This window comes from Oncorhynchus mykiss, chromosome 18 (assembly GCF_057628025.1).
Source record: "Oncorhynchus mykiss isolate SJ-2025 chromosome 18, ASM5762802v1, whole genome shotgun sequence".
In the NCBI taxonomy this organism is placed as follows: domain Eukaryota; kingdom Metazoa; phylum Chordata; class Actinopteri; order Salmoniformes; family Salmonidae; genus Oncorhynchus; species Oncorhynchus mykiss.
The window spans coordinates 59,348,615-59,376,051 of NC_143039.1; the positions used below are offsets into that span (position 1 = coordinate 59,348,615).

Genomic DNA, 27,437 nt, shown 5'->3' on the forward strand with positions numbered 1-27,437 from the left:
CAGGAGTATGAAGTAACTGAGGTAGACATGTAACTAGGAATAAAGTGACAGATACTACACAGCGTATGTGATGAGTCAAAGTTAGTGCAAAAAGGGTCAATGCAGATAGTCACAGAGTTAATTATTCACCAGTCTTATGGCTTGGGGGTAGAAGCTGTTCAGGGTCCTGTTGGTTCCAGACAGTATCGCTTGCTGTGCGGTAGCAGAGAGAACAGTCTATAACTTAGGTGGCTGGAGACTTTGGCAATTTTTAGGGCCTTCCTCTGACACCGCCTTGTATAGAAGTCCTGGATGGCATGAAGCTTGACCCAGTGATGTACTGGGCCGTACACACTACCTTCTGTATCGCCTTGCGGCCGGATGCCAAGCAGTTTCCATACCAAGTGGTGATGCAGCCAGTCAAGATGCTCTCAATGGTGCAGCTATAGAACTTTTGGAGGATCTGAGGGCCCATGACAAATCTTTTCAGCCTCCTGAGTGGGAAGAGGCATTGTCGTGCCCTCTTTTTAAATGTTTTATTTCACCTTAATTTAACCAGGTAGGCCAGTTGAGAACAAGTTCTCATTTACAACCGCGACCTTTGTCTTGCTGACGTTGAGGGAGAGGTAGTTGTCTCTCTGACCTCCTCCCTATAGGCTGTCTCGTCGTCATTGGTGATCAGGACTATCACCTTTCTGTCATAAGCAGCATATCACCCTGCATCCCAATCCTGGCTTTCCTCTGAAGCTAAGCTGGGTTGGTCCTTGTCGGTCCCTGGATGGGATACCAGAGGCTGCTGGAAGTGGTGTTGGAGGGCCAGTAGGAGGACCTTCTTCCTCTCTTCAAAAAAAATAAATGTCCCAGGCCAGTGATTGGGACATTGCCCTGCGTAAGGTGATGTCTTTCGGATGGGACGTTAAACGGGTGTCCTGACTCTTTGTGGACACTAAAGATCCCATGGCACTTATCGTAAGAGTAGGGGTGTTAACCGTGGTGTCCTGGCTACATTCCCAATCTGGCCCTCATACCATCAAGGCAACCTAGTCATCCCCAGCTTCCAATTGGCTCATTCATCCCCTCCCGCTCCCCTATAACTATTCCCCTGGCTATATACAGGGAGTACCAGTACTGTTGTGTCGTCAGCAAATTTGATGATGGTGTTGGAGTCATGTGCTCCCCTGTAACTATTCCCTTGGTTGTTGCTGAAAATGAGAATGTGTCCTCAATCAACTTACCTGGGAAAATAAGGGGGGGGGAAATGTATGATGGTGTTGGAGTCGTGGGTGAATAGGGAGTATAGGAGGGTACTAAGCACTCTCCCCTGAGGGGCCCCTGGGTTGAGGGTCAGCATGGCAGGTGTGCTGTTGCCTACCCTTACCACCTGGGGGGGGGCAGTCAGGAAGTCCAGGATCCAGTTGCAGAGGGAAGTGTTCAGTTACAGGGTCCTTAGCTTTGTGATGAGCTTGGAGGGCACTATGGTGTTTAACGCTGAGCTGTAGTCAATGAACAGCATTCTCACATAGGTGTTCCTCTTGTCCAGGTAGGAGAGGGCAGTGTGGAGTGCAATAGAGATTGTCATCTGTGGATATGTTGGGGCGGTATTCAAATTGGAGTGGGTCCAGGGTGTCTGGGATAATGGTGTTGATGTGAGCCATGACCAGCATTTCAAGCACTTCTTGGCTACAGATGTGAGTGCTATGAGGCGATAGTCATTTATACAGGTTATTGTAGCATTTTTGGGCACAGGGACTATGGTGGTCTGCTTGAGCATGTAGGTACTACAGACTTGGCCAGGGAGAGGTTGAAAATGTCAGTGAAAACACTTGCCAGCTGTAATTCGTCTGGCCCTGTGGTCTTGTGAATGTTAACCTGTTTAACCTTTTACTGCATAGGTTAAATCAGGGTCACACAGAGTGATTATTAGTAGTCTTAAACAAATCTACTTTGAAACACAAGTACTTTATTTCCCTACCTCAAAAAGGAAGACACCTGTACCATGTCTGATATACAGTTGAAATGCATAACATTTTGAGGTTGCATTCCAATATTACACTTAATATTCATCACATAAGACTGAAATATAACAAAAGTGTTTGACATAGAAACACGGGATTTTCATCATTTTAAAAATATGAACATTCCACCCATGAGGCCAAAGAGGGCACTTTTGGTAATTGACTGCAGGAAAGGGCTACAGGTCGTACAACGGGCTACAGAGAACGTAATCAGCTTCAATGATAGTTTGTAAGCCCTGCCACATTCTCAGAGCCGGCGTAGTAGTAGTTTCATTGGAGGGTAGCGGGATTTCTTAGAAGCATCCAGATAAGTGTCCTGCTCCTTGAAAGCTGCAGCTCTAGCCTTTAGCTCAGGCCAAGATGTTGCCTGTAATCCATGGCTTTTGGTTGGGATATGTACATACCGTCACTATGGGGACGACATCATCAATGCACTTATTAATGAAGCTGGTGACTGATGTGGTAAACTTCTCAATGTCATCGGATGAATCCCGGAACACATTCCAGTCTGTGCTAGCAAAACAGTCCTGTAGCTCAGCATCCACTTCATCGTACCACCTTCGTATTCAGCGCGTCACTGGTACTGTTTGAGTTTTTGCTTGTAAGCAGGAATCATGAGGATAGAGTTAAAGGCAATTTATGCTTGAACCAAAAATGTGGTCGGAGGCTCCGTATTGAGGGTGTGACGCAGCGCCGTGTGTCTCAAAAATGTTGTAACAATGCGGAATGCTCCGTATAGCTCTGCATTGACATGTTTGGTTGACGGTTGGTGGTGTTGGACCTCACTTCCTTGACAACTTCCTTCACAACAGGTCTGCTCTGCTACGCGAAGCACAAGAAGTATAAATGCCCTGACTTCTGCAGAAGTCATATTGTAGTAAAGGCTGTGTGGCCACTGCAGACATCGGATTGACCATGTAGAGCATTTTGTGGTCATATTTGCCAAATGGAGGGCCAGGGAGAGCTTTGTATGTGGAATAAAGATGATCTAGAGTTTTTTGCCTTTAGTTGCACAGGTGACATGCTGGTAGAAATGAGGTAAAACAGATTTCTGTTTTCCTGCATTAATATCACCGACCACTAGGAGCGCTGCCTCTGGATAAGTATTTTCTTGTTTGCTTATTCCCTATACAGCTCATTGAGTGTGGTCTTATTGACAGCACCAGTTTGTGGTGGTAAATAGAGAGCTACGAAAAATATAGATGAAAACTATTTTGGTCAATTGTATGGTTTACAGCTTATCATAAGCTATTCTAACTCCGGTGAGCAAAACCTCCCACCTTGAGCTTACCCGACGCTGCCGTCCTGTCGTGCCGATGCATATTATCCATGTCCTTATTCAGCCACAACTCCGAGAAACATAGGATATTACAGTTCTTTACGTCCCGTTGATAGGATTTATGTAATTGTAAAGTAGAAATCTTCATCCAAATCGAGATTAGTGGTCACTGTTCTGATGTCCAGAAGCTCTTTTCGGTCATAGGAAACGATGGCAGAAACATTATGTACAATTAAGATCATCCAAAAAAAAAGCCCCATAAAATTACAGAGTTGGTCAGGAGCCCGTAAAACGGTAGCTATGGTCTCTCTTTCTCTGGTCTCTCTTTCTCTGGTATCTCTGTCTCTGGTCTCTCTCTCTTTCTCTGTCTCTGGTCTCTCTGTCTCTGGTCTCTTTCTCTCTACTTAAGATTTTACTCACTATTCTGATCTCTTTTCCCTGTCCCATTGTCATTTTATCTGTCCCCCTGCTTGTCTCACTGTCCCCTCTCTCTCTCTCTCCCTCCCTTTCTTTCTTCCTTCCTTCCTTCCTCCCTCTCTCTCTCTGTCTCTCTCAGCAGGGAGGTAAAGGATTGTGGTGCTCTCTCCCCTGGCTCCCTACTTCCTCACGCATCATCATCGCCAACAAACCCTGGCTCCGATTGGTCCTCACCATGACAACCACCGCTCTTATACTGGTCATGGCTGTGTTCAACATGGTGTGTGTGTGTGTGTGTGCGCGCGCGTGTGAGTGTAGAGGATGTGCCAGGCAAAACTGGCAGGCGAGTCTTCCGTTATAGCCATCGAAATGGTACTTGCAATGTAATGAATGTCATTCCACTGGTAGATCACACTGGAATACAGCCTAGTAGGGGTAAAAATCTAACTTCTCTTCTTTCTCTCTTCAAAAACCTCTTTCCAGTTCTTCCTGGAAGATGAGGTTTTGACCACACACCCTACCATGAACCTGACCAATGACAGCATTCTCAGCTCCCACAGCCACACCCACCTCACAGATGGAAATAAGTTCTACTTACCTGTGAGTACATCTACCAGCCGTGTAGGCACAGGTGGGCCACCCACAGGGAAGCCAAGCCCAAGTCCAATCAAACTGGAAAATCTGTTTAAAAAAATGTATTCTCTCTACTTGTCAGTCAAATCAATAAAATGTCATTTGTCACATGCTTTGTAAATAACAGGTGTAGACTAACAGTGAAACGCTTACTTTCGGCTCCTTTTCCAACAATGCATAGTTATAGAAATATACAAATAACATGGCTATATACAGGGAGTACCAGTACTGTTGTGTCGTCAGCAAATGTGACAATGGTGTTGGAGTCATGCGCTCCCCTGTAACTATTCCTTTGGTTGTTGCTGAAAATGAGAATGTGTCCTCAGTCAGCTTACCTGGTAAAATAAGGGGGGAAAAATGTATGATGGTGTTGGAGTCGTGGGTGAACAGGGATTACTGGAGGGGATTAAACACACACCCCTGAGGGGCCCCCGTGTTGATGCTCAGTGTGGCGGATGTGTTGTTGTCTACCCTCACCGCTTGGGGGAGGCCCGTCAGGAAGTCCAGGATGCGGTTGCAAAGGGAGGTGTTCAGTCAAAGGGTCCTGAGTTTGATGATGAGTTTGGAGGAGACTATGGTGTTGAATGCTGCGCTGTAGTCAATGAACAGCATTCTTACATGGGTATTCCTTTTGTCCAGGTGGGTGAGGGTAGTATGGAGTGCAATAGATCTTGATTTTGATCTGTTGGGGTGGTATGTGAATTGGAATGGGTCCAGGGTGTCTGGGATGATGGTGTTGATGTGAGCCATGACCAGCCTTTCAAAACCTGTCATGGCTATAGATGTGAGTTCTAAGGGGTGAAAGTCATTTAGGCAGGTTACCTTGGTGTTCTTGGGCACAGGGACTATGGGGGTCTGCTTGAAACAAGTTGGTATTACAGACCTTGGCATGGGTCCCCAGATCCCCAAAAGTTGCACCACCAGGAGCATCCTGTTGGAATCGGCTAAACTTTGAACATTGAGATATTAAATAAATGATAGAGAGGAAGCTTTGAATAGAAAGAGTCTGTAGAAAGCCAGAAGGCTTAGGAATGTGTTTGATGGAGGAGAGGAGAGCGACGTGTTGATATAGGGAAGACAGATGGATATGTGTGGATTTGTTGAAGGAGGGGTTGAGGTCAGGAGGTGAGGGGTGAGGTCAGTTCCCCTTAAGGGAGTAATCAGGATTTAGTATCTGGTTACCTTGTTCCTGTTGGGCATAAACTAAGGATGGAGAGAGGGAATGTCTTAAGTAGGATGTATATAACTGTGATGGAGAAAAATGTTTTGCGGTCTGATTACAGCTGTACAGAACCTTTGGGTGTCCGTGGGTTATTAACCTCTCTAGTGTCCGTGGGTTATTTACTCTGAAAAATAAGAACCTAACAATCCTGACCGGTTGCATCAGCGCCTGGTATAGCAACTGCTCGGCATCCAACCTTTAGTCACTACAGAGGGTAGTGTGTACGGCCCAGTACATCAGTGGGGCCAAGCTTCTTGCCATCCAGGACCTACAGTTGAAGTCGGAAGTTTACATACACCTTAGCCAAATACATTTAAACTCAGTTTTTCACAATTCCTGACATTTAATCCAAGTAAAAATTCCCTGTTTTAGGTCAGTTAGGATCACCACTTTATTTTAAGAATGTGAAATGTCAGGATAATAGTAGAGAGAATGATTTATTTCAGCTTTTATTTCTTTCATCACATTCCCAGTGGGTCAGAAGTTTACATTAGTATTTGGTAGCATTTCCTTTACATTGTTTAACTTGGGTCAAACGTTTCGGATAGCCTTCCACAAGCTTCCACAATAAGTTGGGTGAATTTTGGCCCATTCCTACTGACAGAGCTGGTGTAACAGAGTCAGGTTTGTAGGCCTCCTTGCTCGCACATGCTTTTTCAGGTCTGCCTACATATTTTCTATAGGATTGAGGTCAGGGCTTTGTGATGGCCACTCCAATACCTTGACTTTGCTGTCCTTCAGCCATTTTGCAACAACTTTGGATGTTTGTTTGGAGTCATAGTCCATTTGGAAGACCCATTTGTGAGCAAGCTTTAACTTCCTGACTGATGTCTTGAGATGTTGCTTCAATATATCCACCTAATTTTCATCCCTCATGATGCCATCTATTTTGTGAAGTGTACCAGTCCCTCCTGCAGCAAAGCACCCCGACAACATGATGCTGCCACGCCCGTGCTTCACGGTTGGGATGGTGTTCTTCGGCTTGCAAGCCTCCCCCTTTTTCCTCCAAACATAATGATGGTCATTAACAGTTCTATTTTTGTTTCATCAGACCATAGGTCTTTCTCCAAAAAGTACCATCTTTGTCCCCGTGTGCAGTTGCAAACCGTAGTCTGGCATTTTTATGACGGTTTTGGAGCAGTGGCTTCTTCCTTGCTGAGCGGCCTTTCAGGTTATGCTGATATAGGACTCATTTTACTGTGTTTATAGATACGTTTGTAACTGTTTCCTCCAGTATCTTCACACTGTCCTTTGCTGTTCTAGCTTCTACCCCCAAGCTACAAGACTGCTGAACAATTAATTAAATAGCCACCCGGACTATTTACATTGACACCCTCCCCCTTTGTTTTTACACTGCTGCTATTCGCTATTCATTAGTTATGCAAAGTCACTTTACCCCCACCTACATTTACAAATGACCTTGACTAACCTGTACCCCTGCACATTGATTTGGTACCGGTACTCCCTGAATATAGCCTCGTTAGTGTTATTTTATTGTGTTATTATTTTCTTCTCTTTTTTACTTCAGTTTATTTAGTAAATCTTTTCTTAACTTTATTTCTTGAACCTGATTGTTGGTTCAGTGTTTGTAAGTCAGCATGTCACGGTAAGGTTTACACCTGTCGTATTCGGCGCATGTAACACATACAATTTGATTTGATTTGAATTGATGTCTGTGTCCAGTGGGATATGTCACTGTCCTTCTATGACTATATGCACCATGTCACTGTGCTTCTATGGCTATATGCACCATGTCACTGTCCTTCTATGACTATATGCACCATGTCACTGTGCTTCTATGGCTATATGCACCACGTCACTGTGCTTCTATGGCTATAGGCACCATGTCACTGTCCTTCTATGACTATATGCACCATGTCACTGTGCTTCTATGGCTATATGCACCACGTCACTGTGCTTCTATGGCTATATGCACCATGTCACTGTGCTTCTATGGCTATATGCACCATGTCACTGTGCTTCTATGACTATATGCACCATGTCACTGTGCTTCTATGACTATATGCACCATGTCACTGTCCTTCTATGGCTATATACACCATGTCAGTGTGCTTCTATGACTATATGCACCATGTCACTGTGCTTCTATGACTATATGCACCATGTCACTGTGCTTCTATGACTATATGCACCATGTCACTGTGCTTCTATGACTATATGCACCATGTCACTGTGCTTCTAAGGCTATATGCACCATGTCACTGTGCTTCTATGACTATATGCACCATGTCACTGTGCTTCTATGACTATATGCACCATGCCACTGTTCTTCTATGTCTATATGCACCATGTCACTGTCCTTCTATGGCTGTATGCACCATGTCACTGTGCTTCTATGGCTATATGCACAATGTCACTGTGCTTCTATGGCTATATGCACCATGTCACTGTGCTTCTATGGCTATATGCACCATGTCACTGTGCTTCTATGACTATATGCACCATGTCACTGTGCTTCTATGGCTATATGCACCATCTCACTGTGCTTCTATGACTATATGCACCATGTCACTGTGCTTCCATGGCTATATGCACCATGTCACTGTGCTTCTATGACTATATGCACCATGTCACTGTGCTTCTAAGGCTATATGCACCATGTCACTGTGCTTATATGGCTATAGGCACCATGTCACTGTGCTTCTATGACTATATGCACCATGTCACTGTGCTTCTATGACTATATGCACCATGTCACTGTGCTTCTATGGCTATATGCACCATGTCACTGTGCTTCTATGGCTATAGGCACCATGTCACTGTGCTTCTATGACTATATGCACCATGTCAGTGTGCTTCTATGGCTATATGCACCATGTCACTGTGCTTCTATGGCTATATGCACCATGTCACTGTCCTTCTATGGCTATATGCACCACGTCACTGTGCTTCTATGGCTATATGCACCATGTCACTGTGCTTCTATGGCTATATGCACCATGTCACTGTGCTTCTATGGCTATATGCACCATGTCACTGTGCTTCTATGACTATATGCACCATGTCACTGTGCTTCTATGGCTATAGGCACCATGTCACTGTGCTTCTATGACTATATGCACCATGTCAGTGTGCTTCTATGGCTATATGCACCATGTCACTGTGCTTCTATGGCTATATGCACCATGTCACTGTCCTTCTATGGCTATATGCACCACGTCACTGTGCTTCTATGGCTATATGCACCATGTCACTGTGCTTCTATGGCTATATGCACCATGTCACTGTGCTTCTATGGCTATATGCACCATGCCACTGTGCTTCTATGGCTATATGCACCATGTCACTGTGCTCCTATGGCTATATGCACCATGTCACTGTGCTTCTATGGCTATATGCACCATGTCACTGTGCTTCTAGGACTATATGCACCATGTCACTGTGCTTATATGCCTATATGCACCATGTCACTGTGCTTCTATGGCTATATGCACCATGTCACTGTGCTTCTATGGCTATATGCACCATGTCACTGTGCTTCTATGGCTATAGGCACCATGTCACTGTGCTTCTATGGCTATAGGCACCATGTCACTGTGCTTCTATGGCTATATGCACCATGTCACTGTGCTTCTATGGCTATAGGCACCATGTCACTGTGCTTCTATGGCTATATGCACCATGTCACTGTGCTTCTATGGCTATATGCACCATGTCACTGTGCTTCTATGACTATATGCACCATGTCACTGTGCTTCTATGACTATATGCACCATGCCACTGTGCTTCTATGTCTATATGCACCATGTCACTGTCCTTCTATGGCTATATGCACCATGTCACTGTGCTTCTATGGCTATATGCACAATGTCACTGTGCTTCTATGGCTATATGCACCATGTCACTGTGCTTCTATGGCTATATGCACCATGTCACTGTGCTTCTATGACTATATGCACCATGTCACTGTGCTTCTATGGCTATATGCACCATGTCACTGTGCTTCTATGACTATATGCACCATGTCACTGTGCTTCCATGGCTATATGCACCATGTCACTGTGCTTCTATGACTATATGCACCATGTCACTGTGCTTCTATGACTATATGCACCATGTCACTGTGCTTCTATGGCTATATGCACCATGTCACTGTGCTTCTATGACTATATGCACCATGTCACTGTGCTTCTATGGCTATATGCACCATGTCACTCTGCTTCCAAGACTATATGCACCATGTCACAGTGCTTCTATGGCTATATGCACCATGTCACTGTGCTTCTATGAATATATGCACCATGTCATTGTCCTTCTATGACTATATGCACCATGTCACTGTGCTTCTATGGCTATATGCACCATGTCACTGTGCTTCTATGGCTATAGGCACCATGTCACTGTTCTTCTATGACTATATGCACCATGTCACTGTGCTTCTATGGCTATAGACACCATGTCACTGTGCTTATATGGCTATAGGCACCATGTCACTGTGCTTTTATGACTATATGCACCATGTCACTGTGCTTCCATGACTATATTCACCATGTCACTGTGCTTCTAAGGCTATATGCACCATGTCACTGTGCTTATATGGCTATAGGCACCATGTCACTGTGCTTCTATGACTATATGCACCATGTCACTGTGCTTCTATGACTATATGCACCATGTCACTGTGCTTCTATGGCTATATGCACCATGTCACTGTGCTTCTATGGCTATAGGCACCATGTCACTGTGCTTCTATGACTATATGCACCATGTCAGTGTGCTTCTATGGCTATATGCACCATGTCACTGTGCTTCTATGGCTATATGCACCATGTCACTGTCCTTCTATGGCTATATGCACCATGCCACTGTGCTTCTATGGCTATATGCACCATGTCACTGTGCTTCTATGGCTATATGCACCATGTCACTGTGCTTCTATGGCTATATGCACCATGTCACTGTGCTTCTATGACTATATGCACCATGTCACTGTGCTTCTAAGGCTATATGCACCATGTCACTGTGCTTATATGGCTATAGGCACCATGTCACTGTGCTTCTATGACTATATGCACCACGTCACTGTGCTTCTATGGCTATATGCACCATGTCACTGTGCTTCTATGGCTATATGCACCATGTCACTGTGCTTCTATGGCTATATGCACCATGTCACTGTGCTTCTATGACTATATGCACCATGTCACTGTGCTTCTATGGCTATATGCACCATGCCACTGTGCTTCTATGGCTATATGCACCATGTCACTGTGCTTCTATGGCTATATGCACCATGTCACTGTGCTTCTATGACTATATGCACCATGTCACTGTGCTTATATGGCTATATGCACCATGTCACTGTGCTTCTATGGCTATATGCACCATGTCACTGTGCTTCTATGGCTATATGCACCATGCCACTGTGCTTCTATGGCTATATGCACCATGTCACAGTGCTTCTATGGCTATATGCACCATGTCACTGTGCTTCTATGGCTATATGCACCATGTCACTGTTCTTCTATGGCTATATGCACCATGCCACTGTGCTTCTATGGCTATATGCACCATGTCACTGTGCTTCTATGGCTATATGCACCATGTCACTGTGCTTCTATGGCTATATGCACCATGTCACTGTGCTTCTATGACTATATGCACCATGTCACTGTGCTTATATGGCTATATGCACCATGTCACTGTGCTTCTATGGCTATATGCACCATGTCACTGTGCTTCTATGGCTATATGCACCATGTCACTGTGCTTATATGGCTATAGGCACCATGTCACTGTGCTTCTATGGCTATATGCACCATGTCACTGTGCTTCTATGGCTATAGGCACCATGTCACTGTGCTTCTATGGCTATATGCACCATGTCACTGTGCTTCTATGGCTATAGGCACCATGTCACTGTGCTTCTATGACTATATGCACCATGTCAGTGTGCTTCTATGGCTATATGCACCATGTCACTGTGCTTCTATGGCTATATGCACCATGTCACTGTCCTTCTATGGCTATATGCACCACGTCACTGTGCTTCTATGGCTATATGCACCATGTCACTGTGCTTCTATGGCTATATGCACCATGTCACTGTGCTTCTATGGCTATATGCACCATGCCACTGTGCTTCTATGGCTATATGCACCATGTCACTGTGCTCCTATGGCTATATGCACCATGTCACTGTGCTTCTATGGCTATATGCACCATGTCACTGTGCTTCTATGGCTATATGCACCATGTCACTGTGCTTCTATGGCTATATGCACCATGTCACTGTGCTTCTATGGCTATATGCACCATGCCACTGTGCTTCTATGGCTATATGCACCATGTCACTGTGCTCCTATGGCTATATGCACCATGTCACTGTGCTTCTATGGCTATATGCACCATGTCACTGTGCTTATATGGCTATAGGCACCATGTCACTGTGCTTCTATGGCTATATGCACCATGTCACTGTGCTTCTATGGCTATAGGCACCATGTCACTGTGCTTCTATGGCTATATGCACCATGTCACTGTGCTTCTATGGCTATAGGCACCATGTCACTGTGCTTCTATGACTATATGCACCATGTCAGTGTGCTTCTATGGCTATATGCACCATGTCACTGTGCTTCTATGGCTATATGCACCATGTCACTGTCCTTCTATGGCTATATGCACCACGTCACTGTGCTTCTATGGCTATATGCACCATGTCACTGTGCTTCTATGGCTATATGCACCATGTCACTGTGCTTCTATGGCTATATGCACCATGCCACTGTGCTTCTATGGCTATATGCACCATGTCACTGTGCTCCTATGGCTATATGCACCATGTCACTGTGCTTCTATGGCTATATGCACCATGTCACTGTGCTTCTATGGCTATATGCACCATGTCACTGTGCTTCTATGGCTATATGCACCATGTCACTGTGCTTCTATGGCTATATGCACCATGCCACTGTGCTTCTATGGCTATATGCACCATGTCACTGTGCTCCTATGGCTATATGCACCATGTCACTGTGCTTCTATGGCTATATGCACCATGTCACTGTGCTTCTAGGACTATATGCACCATGTCACTGTGCTTATATGCCTATATGCACCATGTCACTGTGCTTCTATGGCTATATGCACCATGTCACTGTGCTTCTATGGCTATATGCACCATGTCACTGTGCTTCTATGGCTATAGGCACCATGTCACTGTGCTTCTATGGCTATAGGCACCATGTCACTGTGCTTCTATGGCTATATGCACCATGTCACTGTGCTTCTATGGCTATAGGCACCATGTCACTGTGCTTCTATGGCTATATGCACCATGTCACTGTGCTTCTATGGCTATATGCACCATGTCACTGTGCTTCTATGACTATATGCACCATGTCACTGTGCTTCTATGACTATATGCACCATGCCACTGTGCTTCTATGTCTATATGCACCATGTCACTGTCCTTCTATGGCTATATGCACCATGTCACTGTGCTTCTATGGCTATATGCACAATGTCACTGTGCTTCTATGGCTATATGCACCATGTCACTGTGCTTCTATGGCTATATGCACCATGTCACTGTGCTTCTATGACTATATGCACCATGTCACTGTGCTTCTATGGCTATATGCACCATGTCACTGTGCTTCTATGACTATATGCACCATGTCACTGTGCTTCCATGGCTATATGCACCATGTCACTGTGCTTCTATGACTATATGCACCATGTCACTGTGCTTCTATGACTATATGCACCATGTCACTGTGCTTCTATGGCTATATGCACCATGTCACTGTGCTTCTATGACTATATGCACCATGTCACTGTGCTTCTATGGCTATATGCACCATGTCACTCTGCTTCCAAGACTATATGCACCATGTCACAGTGCTTCTATGGCTATATGCACCATGTCACTGTGCTTCTATGAATATATGCACCATGTCATTGTCCTTCTATGACTATATGCACCATGTCACTGTGCTTCTATGGCTATATGCACCATGTCACTGTGCTTCTATGGCTATAGGCACCATGTCACTGTTCTTCTATGACTATATGCACCATGTCACTGTGCTTCTATGGCTATAGACACCATGTCACTGTGCTTATATGGCTATAGGCACCATGTCACTGTGCTTTTATGACTATATGCACCATGTCACTGTGCTTCCATGACTATATTCACCATGTCACTGTGCTTCTAAGGCTATATGCACCATGTCACTGTGCTTATATGGCTATAGGCACCATGTCACTGTGCTTCTATGACTATATGCACCATGTCACTGTGCTTCTATGACTATATGCACCATGTCACTGTGCTTCTATGGCTATATGCACCATGTCACTGTGCTTCTATGGCTATAGGCACCATGTCACTGTGCTTCTATGACTATATGCACCATGTCAGTGTACTTCTATGGCTATATGCACCATGTCACTGTGCTTCTATGGCTATATGCACCATGTCACTGTCCTTCTATGGCTATATGCACCATGCCACTGTGCTTCTATGGCTATATGCACCATGTCACTGTGCTTCTATGGCTATATGCACCATGTCACTGTGCTTCTATGGCTATATGCACCATGTCACTGTGCTTCTATGACTATATGCACCATGTCACTGTGCTTCTAAGGCTATATGCACCATGTCACTGGGCTTATATGGCTATAGGCACCATGTCACTGTGCTTCTATGACTATATGCACCACGTCACTGTGCTTCTATGGCTATATGCACCATGTCACTGTGCTTCTATGGCTATATGCACCATGTCACTGTGCTTCTATGGCTATATGCACCATGTCACTGTGCTTCTATGACTATATGCACCATGTCACTGTGCTTCTATGGCTATATGCACCATGCCACTGTGCTTCTATGGCTATATGCACCATGTCACTGTGCTTCTATGGCTATATGCACCATGTCACTGTGCTTCTATGACTATATGCACCATGTCACTGTGCTTCTATGACTATATGCACCATGCCACTGTGCTTCTATGTCTATATGCACCATGTCACTGTCCTTCTATGGCTATATGCACCATGTCACTGTGCTTCTATGGCTATATGCACAATGTCACTGTGCTTCTATGGCTATATGCACCATGTCACTGTGCTTCTATGGCTATATGCACCATGTCACTGTGCTTCTATGACTATATGCACCATGTCACTGTGCTTCTATGGCTATATGCACCATGTCACTGTGCTTCTATGACTATATGCACCATGTCACTGTGCTTCCATGGCTATATGCACCATGTCACTGTGCTTCTATGACTATATGCACCATGTCACTGTGCTTCTATGACTATATGCACCATGTCACTGTGCTTCTATGGCTATATGCACCATGTCACTGTGCTTCTATGACTATATGCACCATGTCACTGTGCTTCTATGGCTATATGCACCATGTCACTCTGCTTCCAAGACTATATGCACCATGTCACAGTGCTTCTATGGCTATATGCACCATGTCACTGTGCTTCTATGAATATATGCACCATGTCATTGTCCTTCTATGACTATATGCACCATGTCACTGTGCTTCTATGGCTATATGCACCATGTCACTGTGCTTCTATGGCTATAGGCACCATGTCACTGTTCTTCTATGACTATATGCACCATGTCACTGTGCTTCTATGGCTATAGACACCATGTCACTGTGCTTATATGGCTATAGGCACCATGTCACTGTGCTTTTATGACTATATGCACCATGTCACTGTGCTTCCATGACTATATTCACCATGTCACTGTGCTTCTAAGGCTATATGCACCATGTCACTGTGCTTATATGGCTATAGGCACCATGTCACTGTGCTTCTATGACTATATGCACCATGTCACTGTGCTTCTATGACTATATGCACCATGTCACTGTGCTTCTATGGCTATATGCACCATGTCACTGTGCTTCTATGGCTATAGGCACCATGTCACTGTGCTTCTATGACTATATGCACCATGTCAGTGTACTTCTATGGCTATATGCACCATGTCACTGTGCTTCTATGGCTATATGCACCATGTCACTGTCCTTCTATGGCTATATGCACCATGCCACTGTGCTTCTATGGCTATATGCACCATGTCACTGTGCTTCTATGGCTATATGCACCATGTCACTGTGCTTCTATGGCTATATGCACCATGTCACTGTGCTTCTATGACTATATGCACCATGTCACTGTGCTTCTAAGGCTATATGCACCATGTCACTGTGCTTATATGGCTATAGGCACCATGTCACTGTGCTTCTATGACTATATGCACCACGTCACTGTGCTTCTATGGCTATATGCACCATGTCACTGTGCTTCTATGGCTATATGCACCATGTCACTGTGCTTCTATGGCTATATGCACCATGTCACTGTGCTTCTATGACTATATGCACCATGTCACTGTGCTTCTATGGCTATATGCACCATGCCACTGTGCTTCTATGGCTATATGCACCATGTCACTGTGCTTCTATGGCTATATGCACCATGTCACTGTGCTTCTATGACTATATGCACCATGTCACTGTGCTTATATGGCTATATGCACCATGTCACTGTGCTTCTATGGCTATATGCACCATGTCACTGTGCTTCTATGGCTATATGCACCATGCCACTGTGCTTCTATGGCTATATGCACCATGTCACAGTGCTTCTATGGCTATATGCACCATGTCACTGTGCTTCTATGGCTATATGCACCATGTCACTGTTCTTCTATGGCTATATGCACCATGCCACTGTGCTTCTATGGCTATATGCACCATGTCACTGTGCTTCTATGGCTATATGCACCATGTCACTGTGCTTCTATGGCTATATGCACCATGTCACTGTGCTTCTATGACTATATGCACCATGTCACTGTGCTTATATGGCTATATGCACCATGTCACTGTGCTTCTATGGCTATATGCACCATGTCACTGTGCTTCTATGGCTATATGCACCATGTCACTGTGCTTATATGGCTATAGGCACCATGTCACTGTGCTTCTATGGCTATATGCACCATGTCACTGTGCTTCTATGGCTATAGGCACCATGTCACTGTGCTTCTATGGCTATATGCACCATGTCACTGTGCTTCTATGGCTATAGGCACCATGTCACTGTGCTTCTATGACTATATGCACCATGTCAGTGTGCTTCTATGGCTATATGCACCATGTCACTGTGCTTCTATGGCTATATGCACCATGTCACTGTCCTTCTATGGCTATATGCACCACGTCACTGTGCTTCTATGGCTATATGCACCATGTCACTGTGCTTCTATGGCTATATGCACCATGTCACTGTGCTTCTATGGCTATATGCACCATGCCACTGTGCTTCTATGGCTATATGCACCATGTCACTGTGCTCCTATGGCTATATGCACCATGTCACTGTGCTTCTATGGCTATATGCACCATGTCACTGTGCTTCTAGGACTATATGCACCATGTCACTGTGCTTATATGGCTATATGCACCATGTCACTGTGCTTCTATGGCTATATGCACCATGTCACTGTGCTTCTATGGCTATATGCACCATGTCACTGTGCTTCTATGGCTATAGGCACCATGTCACTGTGCTTCTATGGCTATATGCACCATGTCACTGTGCTTCTATGACTATATGCACCATGTCACTGTGCTTCCATGGCTATATGCACCATGTCACTGTGCTTGTATGACTATATGCACCATGTCACTGTGCTTCTATGACTATATGCACCATGTCACTGTGCTTCTATGGCTATATGCACCATGTCACTGTGCTTCTATGACTATATGCACCATGTCACTGTGCTTCTATGGCTATATGCACCATGTCACTCTGCTTCCAAGACTATATGCACCATGTCACAGTGCTTCTATGGCTATATGCACCATGTCACTGTGCTTCTATGAATATATGCACCATGTCATTGTCCTTCTATGACTATATGCACCATGTCACTGTGCTTCTATGGCTATATGCACCATGTCACTGTGCTTCTATGGCTATAGGCACCATGTCACTGTTCTTCTATGACTATATGCACCATGTCACTGTGCTTCTATGGCTATAGACACCATGTCACTGTGCTTATATGGCTATAGGCACCATGTCACTGTGCTTTTATGACTATATGCACCATGTCACTGTGCTTCCATGACTATATTCACCATGTCACTGTGCTTCTAAGGCTATATGCACCATGTCACTGTGCTTATATGGCTATAGGCACCATGTCACTGTGCTTCTATGACTATATGCACCATGTCACTGTGCTTCTATGACTATATGCACCATGTCACTGTGCTTCTATGGCTATATGCACCATGTCACTGTGCTTCTATGGCTATAGGCACCATGTCACTGTGCTTCTATGACTATATGCACCATGTCAGTGTGCTTCTATGGCTATATGCACCATGTCACTGTGCTTCTATGGCTATATGCACCATGTCACTGTCCTTCTATGGCTATATGCACCATGCCACTGTGCTTCTATGGCTATATGCACCATGTCACTGTGCTTCTATGGCTATATGCACCATGTCACTGTGCTTCTATGGCTATATGCACCATGTCACTGTGCTTCTATGACTATATGCACCATGTCACTGTGCTTCTAAGGCTATATGCACCATGTCACTGTGCTTATATGGCTATAGGCACCATGTCACTGTGCTTCTATGACTATATGCACCACGTCACTGTGCTTCTATGGCTATATGCACCATGTCACTGTGCTTCTATGGCTATATGCACCATGTCACTGTGCTTCTATGGCTATATGCACCATGTCACTGTGCTTCTATGACTATATGCACCACGTCACTGTGCTTCTATGGCTATATGCACCATGCCACTGTGCTTCTATGGCTATATGCACCATGTCACTGTGCTTCTATGGCTATATGCACCATGTCACTGTGCTTCTATGACTATATGCACCATGTCACTGTGCTTATATGGCTATATGCACCATGTCACTGTGCTTCTATGGCTATATGCACCATGTCACTGTGCTTCTATGGCTATATGCACCATGCCACTGTGCTTCTATGGCTATATGCACCATGTCACTGTGCTTCTATGGCTATATGCACCATGTCACTGTGCTTCTATGGCTATATGCACCATGTCACTGTTCTTCTATGGCTATATGCACCATGCCACTGTGCTTCTATGGCTATATGCACCATGTCACTGTGCTTCTATGGCTATATGCACCATGTCACTGTGCTTCTATGGCTATATGCACCATGTCACTGTGCTTCTATGACTATATGCACCATGTCACTGTGCTTATATGGCTATATGCACCATGTCACTGTGCTTCTATGGCTATATGCACCATGTCACTGTGCTTCTATGGCTATATGCACCATGTCACTGTGCTTATATGGCTATAGGCACCATGTCACTGTGCTTCTATGGCTATATGCACCATGTCACTGTGCTTCTATGGCTATAGGCACCATGTCACTGTGCTTCTATGGCTATATGCACCATGTCACTGTGCTTCTATGGCTATAGGCACCATGTCACTGTGCTTCTATGACTATATGCACCATGTCAGTGTGCTTCTATGGCTATATGCACCATGTCACTGTGCTTCTATGGCTATATGCACCATGTCACTGTCCTTCTATGGCTATATGCACCACGTCACTGTGCTTCTATGGCTATATGCACCATGTCACTGTGCTTCTATGGCTATATGCACCATGTCACTGTGCTTCTATGGCTATATGCACCATGCCACTGTGCTTCTATGGCTATATGCACCATGTCACTGTGCTCCTATGGCTATATGCACCATGTCACTGTGCTTCTATGGCTATATGCACCATGTCACTGTGCTTCTAGGACTATATGCACCATGTCACTGTGCTTATATGGCTATATGCACCATGTCACTGTGCTTCTATGGCTATATGCACCATGTCACTGTGCTTCTATGGCTATATGCACCATGTCACTGTGCTTCTATGGCTATAGGCACCATGTCACTGTGCTTCTATGGCTATATGCACCATGTCACTGTGCTTCTATGGCTATAGGCACCATGTCACTGTGCTTCTATGGCTATATGCACCATGTCACTGTGCTTCTATGGCTATATGCACCATGTCACTGTGCTTCTATGGCTATAGGCACCATGTCACTGTGCTTCTATGGCTATATGCACCATGTCACTGTGCTTCTATGGCTATATGCACCATGTCACTGTGCTTCTATGACTATATGCACCATGTCACTGTGCTTCTATGACTATATGCACCATGCCACTGTGCTTCTATGTCTATATGCACCATGTCACTGTCCTTCTATGGCTATATGCACCATGTCACTGTGCTTCTATGGCTATATGCACAATGTCACTGTGCTTCTATGGCTATATGCACCATGTCACTGTGCTTCTATGGCTATATGCACCATGTCACTGTGCTTCTATGACTATATGCACCATGTCACTGTGCTTCTATGGCTATATGCACCATGTCACTGTGCTTCTATGACTATATGCACCATGTCACTGTGCTTCCATGGCTATATGCACCATGTCACTGTGCTTCTATGACTATATGCACCATGTCACTGTGCTTCTATGACTATATGCACCATGTCACTGTGCTTCTATGGCTATATGCACCATGTCACTGTGCTTCTATGACTATATGCACCATGTCACTGTGCTTCTATGGCTATATGCACCATGTCACTCTGCTTCCAAGACTATATGCACCATGTCACAGTGCTTCTATGGCTATATGCACCATGTCACTGTGCTTCTATGAATATATGCACCATGTCATTGTCCTTCTATGACTATATGCACCATGTCACTGTGCTTCTATGGCTATATGCACCATGTCACTGTGCTTCTATGGCTATAGGCACCATGTCACTGTTCTTCTATGACTATATGCACCATGTCACTGTGCTTCTATGGCTATAGACACCATGTCACTGTGCTTATATGGCTATAGGCACCATGTCACTGTGCTTTTATGACTATATGCACCATGTCACTGTGCTTCCATGACTATATTCACCATGTCACTGTGCTTCTAAGGCTATATGCACCATGTCACTGTGCTTATATGGCTATAGGCACCATGTCACTGTGCTTCTATGACTATATGCACCATGTCACTGTGCTTCTATGACTATATGCACCATGTCACTGTGCTTCTATGGCTATATGCACCATGTCACTGTGCTTCTATGGCTATAGGCACCATGTCACTGTGCTTCTATGACTATATGCACCATGTCAGTGTGCTTCTATGGCTATATGCACCATGTCACTGTGCTTCTATGGCTATATGCACCATGTCACTGTCCTTCTATGGCTATATGCACCATGCCACTGTGCTTCTATGGCTATATGCACCATGTCACTGTGCTTCTATGGCTATATGCACCATGTCACTGTGCTTCTATGGCTATATGCACCATGTCACTGTGCTTCTATGACTATATGCACCATGTCACTGTGCTTCTAAGGCTATATGCACCATGTCACTGTGCTTATATGGCTATAGGCACCATGTCACTGTGCTTCTATGACTATATGCACCACGTCACTGTGCTTCTATGGCTATATGCACCATGTCACTGTGCTTCTATGGCTATATGCACCATGTCACTGTGCTTCTATGGCTATATGCACCATGTCACTGTGCTTCTATGACTATATGCACCATGTCACTGTGCTTCTATGGCTATATGCACCATGCCACTGTGCTTCTATGGCTATATGCACCATGTCACTGTGCTTCTATGGCTATATGCACCATGTCACTGTGCTTCTATGACTATATGCACCATGTCACTGTGCTTATATGGCTATATGCACCATGTCACTGTGCTTCTATGGCTATATGCACCATGTCACTGTGCTTCTATGGCTATATGCACCATGCCACTGTGCTTCTATGGCTATATGCACCATGTCACTGTGCTTCTATGGCTATATGCACCATGTCACTGTGCTTCTATGGCTATATGCACCATGTCACTGTTCTTCTATGGCTATATGCACCATGCCACTGTGCTTCTATGGCTATATGCACCATGTCACTGTGCTTCTATGGCTATATGCACCATGTCACTGTGCTTCTATGGCTATATGCACCATGTCACTGTGCTTCTATGACTATATGCACCATGTCACTGTGCTTATATGGCTATATGCACCATGTCACTGTGCTTCTATGGCTATATGCACCATGTCACTGTGCTTCTATGGCTATATGCACCATGTCACTGTGCTTATATGGCTATAGGCACCATGTCACTGTGCTTCTATGGCTATATGCACCATGTCACTGTGCTTCTATGGCTATAGGCACCATGTCACTGTGCTTCTATGGCTATATGCACCATGTCACTGTGCTTCTATGGCTATATGCACCATGTCACTGTGCTTCTATGACTATATGCACCATGTCACTGTGCTTATATGGCTATATGCACCATGTCACTGTGCTTCTATGACTATATGCACCATGTCACTGTGCTTCTATGTCTATATGCACCATGTCACTGTGCTTCTATGACTATATGCACCATGTCACTGTGCTTCTATGACTATATACACCATGCCACTGCCTACTTCATTTGTTCATTTAGCAAACAAGACAGATCATAATCCAGTGCCTTTATCACAGTAAACACACCTACAGTATATTTGAACTTTAATTAGCTTAAAAATGCAATATGTTCGCTTTGCCTCATAGCAAAATGTGTAGAATAGCATGTGATTGGCTATAAAACAGCATCATTTTCTCTCAGTCTCATGGCAAAATGTGTAGAATAGCATAAGATTGGCTATAAAACAGCATCATTTTCTCTCAGTCTCATGGCAAAATGTGTAGAATAGCATGTGATTGGCTATAAAACAGCATCATTTTCTCTCAGTCTCATGGCAAAATGTGTAGAATAGCATGAGATTAGCTGTTTCCTCTCCTAAAAAATACAGTACCAGTCAAACGTTTGGACACACCTATTCGTTCCAGTGTTTTTCTTGAAATAACACATATGGAATCATCTAGTAACCAAAAAAAGTGTTAAATAATCCAAATATATTTTAGATTTTAGATTCTTCAAAGTAGCCACCCTTTGCCTTGATGACAGCTTAATGCGTTTGAGCCAATCAGTTGTGTTGTGACAAAGTAGGGGTGGTATACAGAAGATAGCCTTATTTGGTAAAAGACCAAGTCCATATTGTGGCAAGAAGAGCTCAAATAAGCAAAGAGAAACATACATTACTTTAAGGCATGAAGGTCAGTTAATACTGAACATTTCAAGAACTTGGAAAAACCATCAAGCGCTATGATGAAACTGGCTCTCATGAGGACCGCCACAGGAAAGGAAGACCCAGAGTTACTTCTGCTGCAGAGGATAAGTTCATTAGAGTTAACTGCACCTCAGATTGCAGCCCAAATACATGCTTCAAAGAGTTCAAGTAACAAACACATCTCAACATCAATTGTTCAGAGGAGACTGTGTGAATCAGGCCATGGTCAGATTGCTGCAAAGAAACCACTACTAAAGGACACCAATAATAAGAAGAGACTTGCTTGGGCCAAGAAATACGAGCAATGGACATAAGACCGGTGGAAATCTGTCCTTTGGTCTGATGAGTCCAAATTAGAGATTTTTGGTTCCAACCGCCGTGTCTTTGGGAGACACAGAGGAGGTGAACGGATGATCTCCGCATGTGTGGTTCCCACCGTGAAGCATGGAGGAGGTGTGATGGTGTGGGGGTGCTTTTCTGGTGACACTGTTGGTGATTTATTTAGAATTCATGGCCCACTTAACCAGCATGGCTACCACAGCATTCTGCAGCGATACGCCATCCCATCTGGTTTGCGCTTCGTGGGACTATCATTTGTTTTTCAACAGGACAATGACCCAAAACACACTGTGTAAGGGCTACGTGACAAAGAAGGAGAGTGATGGAGTGTTGCGTCAGATGACCTGGCCTCCACAATCAACCGACCTCAACCAAATTGAGATGGTTTGGGATGAGTTGGTCTGCGGAGTGAAGAAAAAGCAGACAGTAAGTGCTCAGCATATGTGGGAACTCCTTCAAGACTATTGGAAAAGCATTCCTCATGAAGCTGGTTGAGAGAATGCCAAGAGTGTGCAAAGTTGTCATCAAAGGCAAGGGGTGGCTACTTTGAATAATCTAATTTGTTTAACACTTTTTAGTTACTATATGATTCAATTTGTGTTATTTCATGGTTTTGATGTCTTCACTATTATTTTTTAATGCAGAAAATAGTACAAATAAAGAAAAACCCTTGAATGAGTAGGTGTGTCCTAACTTTTGACTGGTACTGTATATATTGGTACTTTTTTTTCACCCAACTAATGTCTGGCTACGCCACTAACATCTACTCTGGGTCATACCTGGGTTTCAAATATTTATAATACTTCAGGTGAAAAATTAGCTTTTGCTTTCCTTTCAGGAAGAGTCTGAATTTTGGGGATTATTCCATGGTTCCAAATATTGGATTTCATTAAGTTAGTGTTCGTCACTAGCGTTCCGTTTTTATTAGTTCATAGTAGAAAAGTCCCTCCTTTGTAAACCATTTAAAGTCAACACTCATATTTCTTTAACCAGGGCCACAAAAGTAATGTTTGTTTACATCGTCTATCATAAACGTTGCGTTACATCAATCACAATCAATCCGTTTGTGTGTGACTGTGTAGACTGTAGACTGTTGATCTACTCTGTGTGTTTTCACAGCAGGTTTACAACAGCTGACAGAGAACTGAGAGACACTGTGCTGCTGTCAATGTGTCGTGGTGACACTGAGAGGGCTCTAGAAGTGGCCTTGTTTTTTGACTTGGATAGTATCTCAACAGTATAAAGTGGCTTCCTCTCCGTGTCTCCTCTCCTTCATCTTAATAGTCAAAAGTAGTTCAAGTTCATGGGAAACTGGCTTGCATCTGGTGTGGTGTCACAACTGTTTTTCCCTCAATTGCGTTTGAATTACTTGTGCGACAGCCCTAGTCTTCCCACCTTGCTTCACACACTTCACACACAGCCTACATAATCACTCACTCCTAGCTACGTCTGTGGCAAGATCATCTCTGTCTGTAGGAAGCAAAAACTCTGTTCTCCTGAGATTTAGTATTGATTTAGTGTTTATCAGCACTAAAGAACAGCCTTGCTGAATAGGGCTTGACAAGCTCATTTCTGATGTTTTACACCTCAAGGAACTCATGTGAACTGAAAAAAATGTATGAACAGATCCAGTCCATTTTCATACACAGTTTTCATTTTTATTTTGTACCTTCTGTGTACAACTTTATCTAATAGTTAACAATAATATCTTACACATCATGACCCTCCTCCATAGTGTCCAACACCTCAATCTCATCCCCCATTTTATAAATAGTTTTTCTTTATACACTGAACCCATTTCTTTTGAATAATTGTGGTTATCCACTTTTCACCACTGATGCATATGCTCCTGTGGCCATTCACAGCCCGCAATCTGATTTAATGTGGCCCCTACTTCTAGTTCAGGCTTTCATTCACACATCTCCCTTCACCATTAGTCTTGACTGGGAGCCAATTCCCTCTATTTTCTGCATCAGTATTATTCCTTTATTTTTTCTCTCTTTTTTTTCACTTCTCTTTGCTAATAGAGACACCTCTCTTTGCTAATAGCCCGGACCCATTTCTCATATCTTCTAAATGAATGGTGTTTACCCTCTTCAGCCAGTAATAGCTAGTCCTGATTCACTGCTCTCCACATATTCAGTTATACTATATACTTCGCTCTTTATTGCTGACCCTTCCTTCCTTCCTTCCTTCCTTCCTTCCTTCCTTCCTTCCTTCCTTCCTTCCTTCCTTCCTTCCTTCCTTCCTTCCTTCCTTCCTTCCTTCCGTCCTTCTTTCACTCCCTACCATCCTTCCTCTAGTTCAGTAACTTGTTATGAACCATTGCCCTGTGTTGGCCCAGCTCGCCCTTAATGGACCATAATACTCCCCCAGCCCATAAAGAGCCATATTCCATTTTTTATAGGCCAGGATATATGATGTCCATTATAGTTTTGGGGGGGGGGAAATGTTGACTGGACATTTTTGGGAGGAACTGTTGTTATGGCTTGCTAATGTAGACTCATAAAGTAGAGTCTAGTCTATTGTTTGACTCTCTCCATCTGTCTACAGAGCCTTCAGAAAGATTTTATATCCCTTGATTTATTTCACATTTTGTTGTGTTACAGCCTGAATTCAAAATGGATTAGATATACATGTTTTTCTCACCTATCTCCAACAAATAACCTATAATGACAAAGTTCACATTTATTTCAAATGAAATACAGAAATATCTCATTTACATAAGTATCCACACCCCAGAGTCAATACATGTTTGAATTATCTTTGGCAGCGATTACAGCTGTGCGTCTTTCTGAGTAAGTCTCTAAGAGCTTTGCACACCTGGATTGTACAATAATTACACGTTATTATTTTTGAAAGTTCTTCAAGCTCTGTCAAGTTGGTTGTTGATAATTGCGAGACAGCCATTTTCAAGTCTTGCCATAGATTTTCAAGCGGATTTAAGTCAAAACTGTAACTAGGCCACTCATGAATATTCAATGTTGGCTTGGTAATATACTCCAGTGTATATTTGGCCTTATTTTAGGTTATTATCCTGCTGAAAGGTGAATTTGTCTCTCAGTGTCTGTTGGAAAGCAGACTGAACAAGGTTTTCCTCTAGGATTTTGCCTGTGCTTAGCTCCATTCCATTTATTTTAACTCCCTGGTCCTTGCCGATGACAAGCATACCCATAACATGATGCAGCCACCACCATGCTTGAAAATATGAAGAGTGGTACTCAGTGATGTGTTCTGTTGGTTTTTCCCCAAACATGATGCTTTGTATTCAGGGCATAAAGTACATTTCTTAGTCACATTTTTTGCAATTTTACATTAGTGCCTTGTGCATGTTTTGGAATATTTGTATTCTGTACGGGCTTCCTTCTTTTCACTCTGTCATTTAGGTTAGTATTGTGGAGTAACTACAATGTTGTTGATCCATCCTCAGCTTTCTCCTATCACAGCCATTAAACTCTGTAACTGTTTTAAAGTCACCATTGGCCTCATGGTGAAATCCCTGAGCGGTTTCCTTCCTCTCCGGCAACTGATTTAGGAAGGACACCTGTATCTTTGTAGTGACTGGGTGTATTGATACATCATCCAAAGTGTAATTAATAACTAAACCATGCTCAAAGGGATATTCAATGTCTGCTTTGTATTTTACCCATCTACCAGTAGGTGCCCTTCTTGGCAAATCATTGGGAAAACCTCCCTGGTCTTTGGGGTTGAATCTGTGTTTGAAATTCACTACTCGACTGAGGGAACTTTAAGATTATTATGTGGGGTACAGAGATGAGGTAGTCATTCAAAAATCATACACAAGTATTGCACACGGAGTGAATGAATGCAACTTATTATGTGATTTATTGAACACATTTTTACTCCTGAACTTATTTAGGCTTACCATAACAAAGAGGTTGAATATTTATTGACTCAAGACATTTCAGCTTTTCATTATTAATTCATTTGTAAGAATTTCTAAAATCATAATTCCACATTGACATCCACATTGACATTGACATTATAATACTTTCTGAAGGCACTGCATATCATCTCAAAAGATTGGATATAAAATATTTTATTGACTTCTCATCCCTTCTCTCCCCTCCTCTTTCTCCCTCTCTTCTCTCTCCCATCCACCCTCTCCCGCCTCCTCTCTCTCTCTCTTTCTTTCTCCCCTCTCCCCCTTTTCTCTCTCTCTCTCACTCCCACCCTCCTTCTCCACCCTCCTTTTCTCATTTTCTCTCTCTCTCTCTTGCTCTCTCTCTTGTGC

The 27,437-nt window shown here is 43.7% G+C and overlaps 1 protein-coding gene across 2 annotated transcripts in view; it reads left to right on the forward strand.

Moving 5' to 3' along the window:
* LOC110496472 (adenylate cyclase type 2) overlaps positions 1 to 27,437 on the forward strand; it is a 98,239-nt gene that overhangs the window by 50,075 nt on the left and 20,727 nt on the right. Inside the window, exons 16-17 of one of the 2 annotated variants that reach the window (XM_036953052.2) lie at positions 3,833 to 3,970; positions 4,174 to 4,290. In XM_036953052.2, coding sequence (XP_036808947.1) covers positions 3,833 to 3,970; positions 4,174 to 4,290 — 255 coding nt within the window. Of the gene's footprint in view, positions 1 to 3,829; positions 3,971 to 4,173; positions 4,291 to 27,437 lie in introns of both variants that reach the window. The other variant, XM_036953050.2, reaches the window with a different exon arrangement.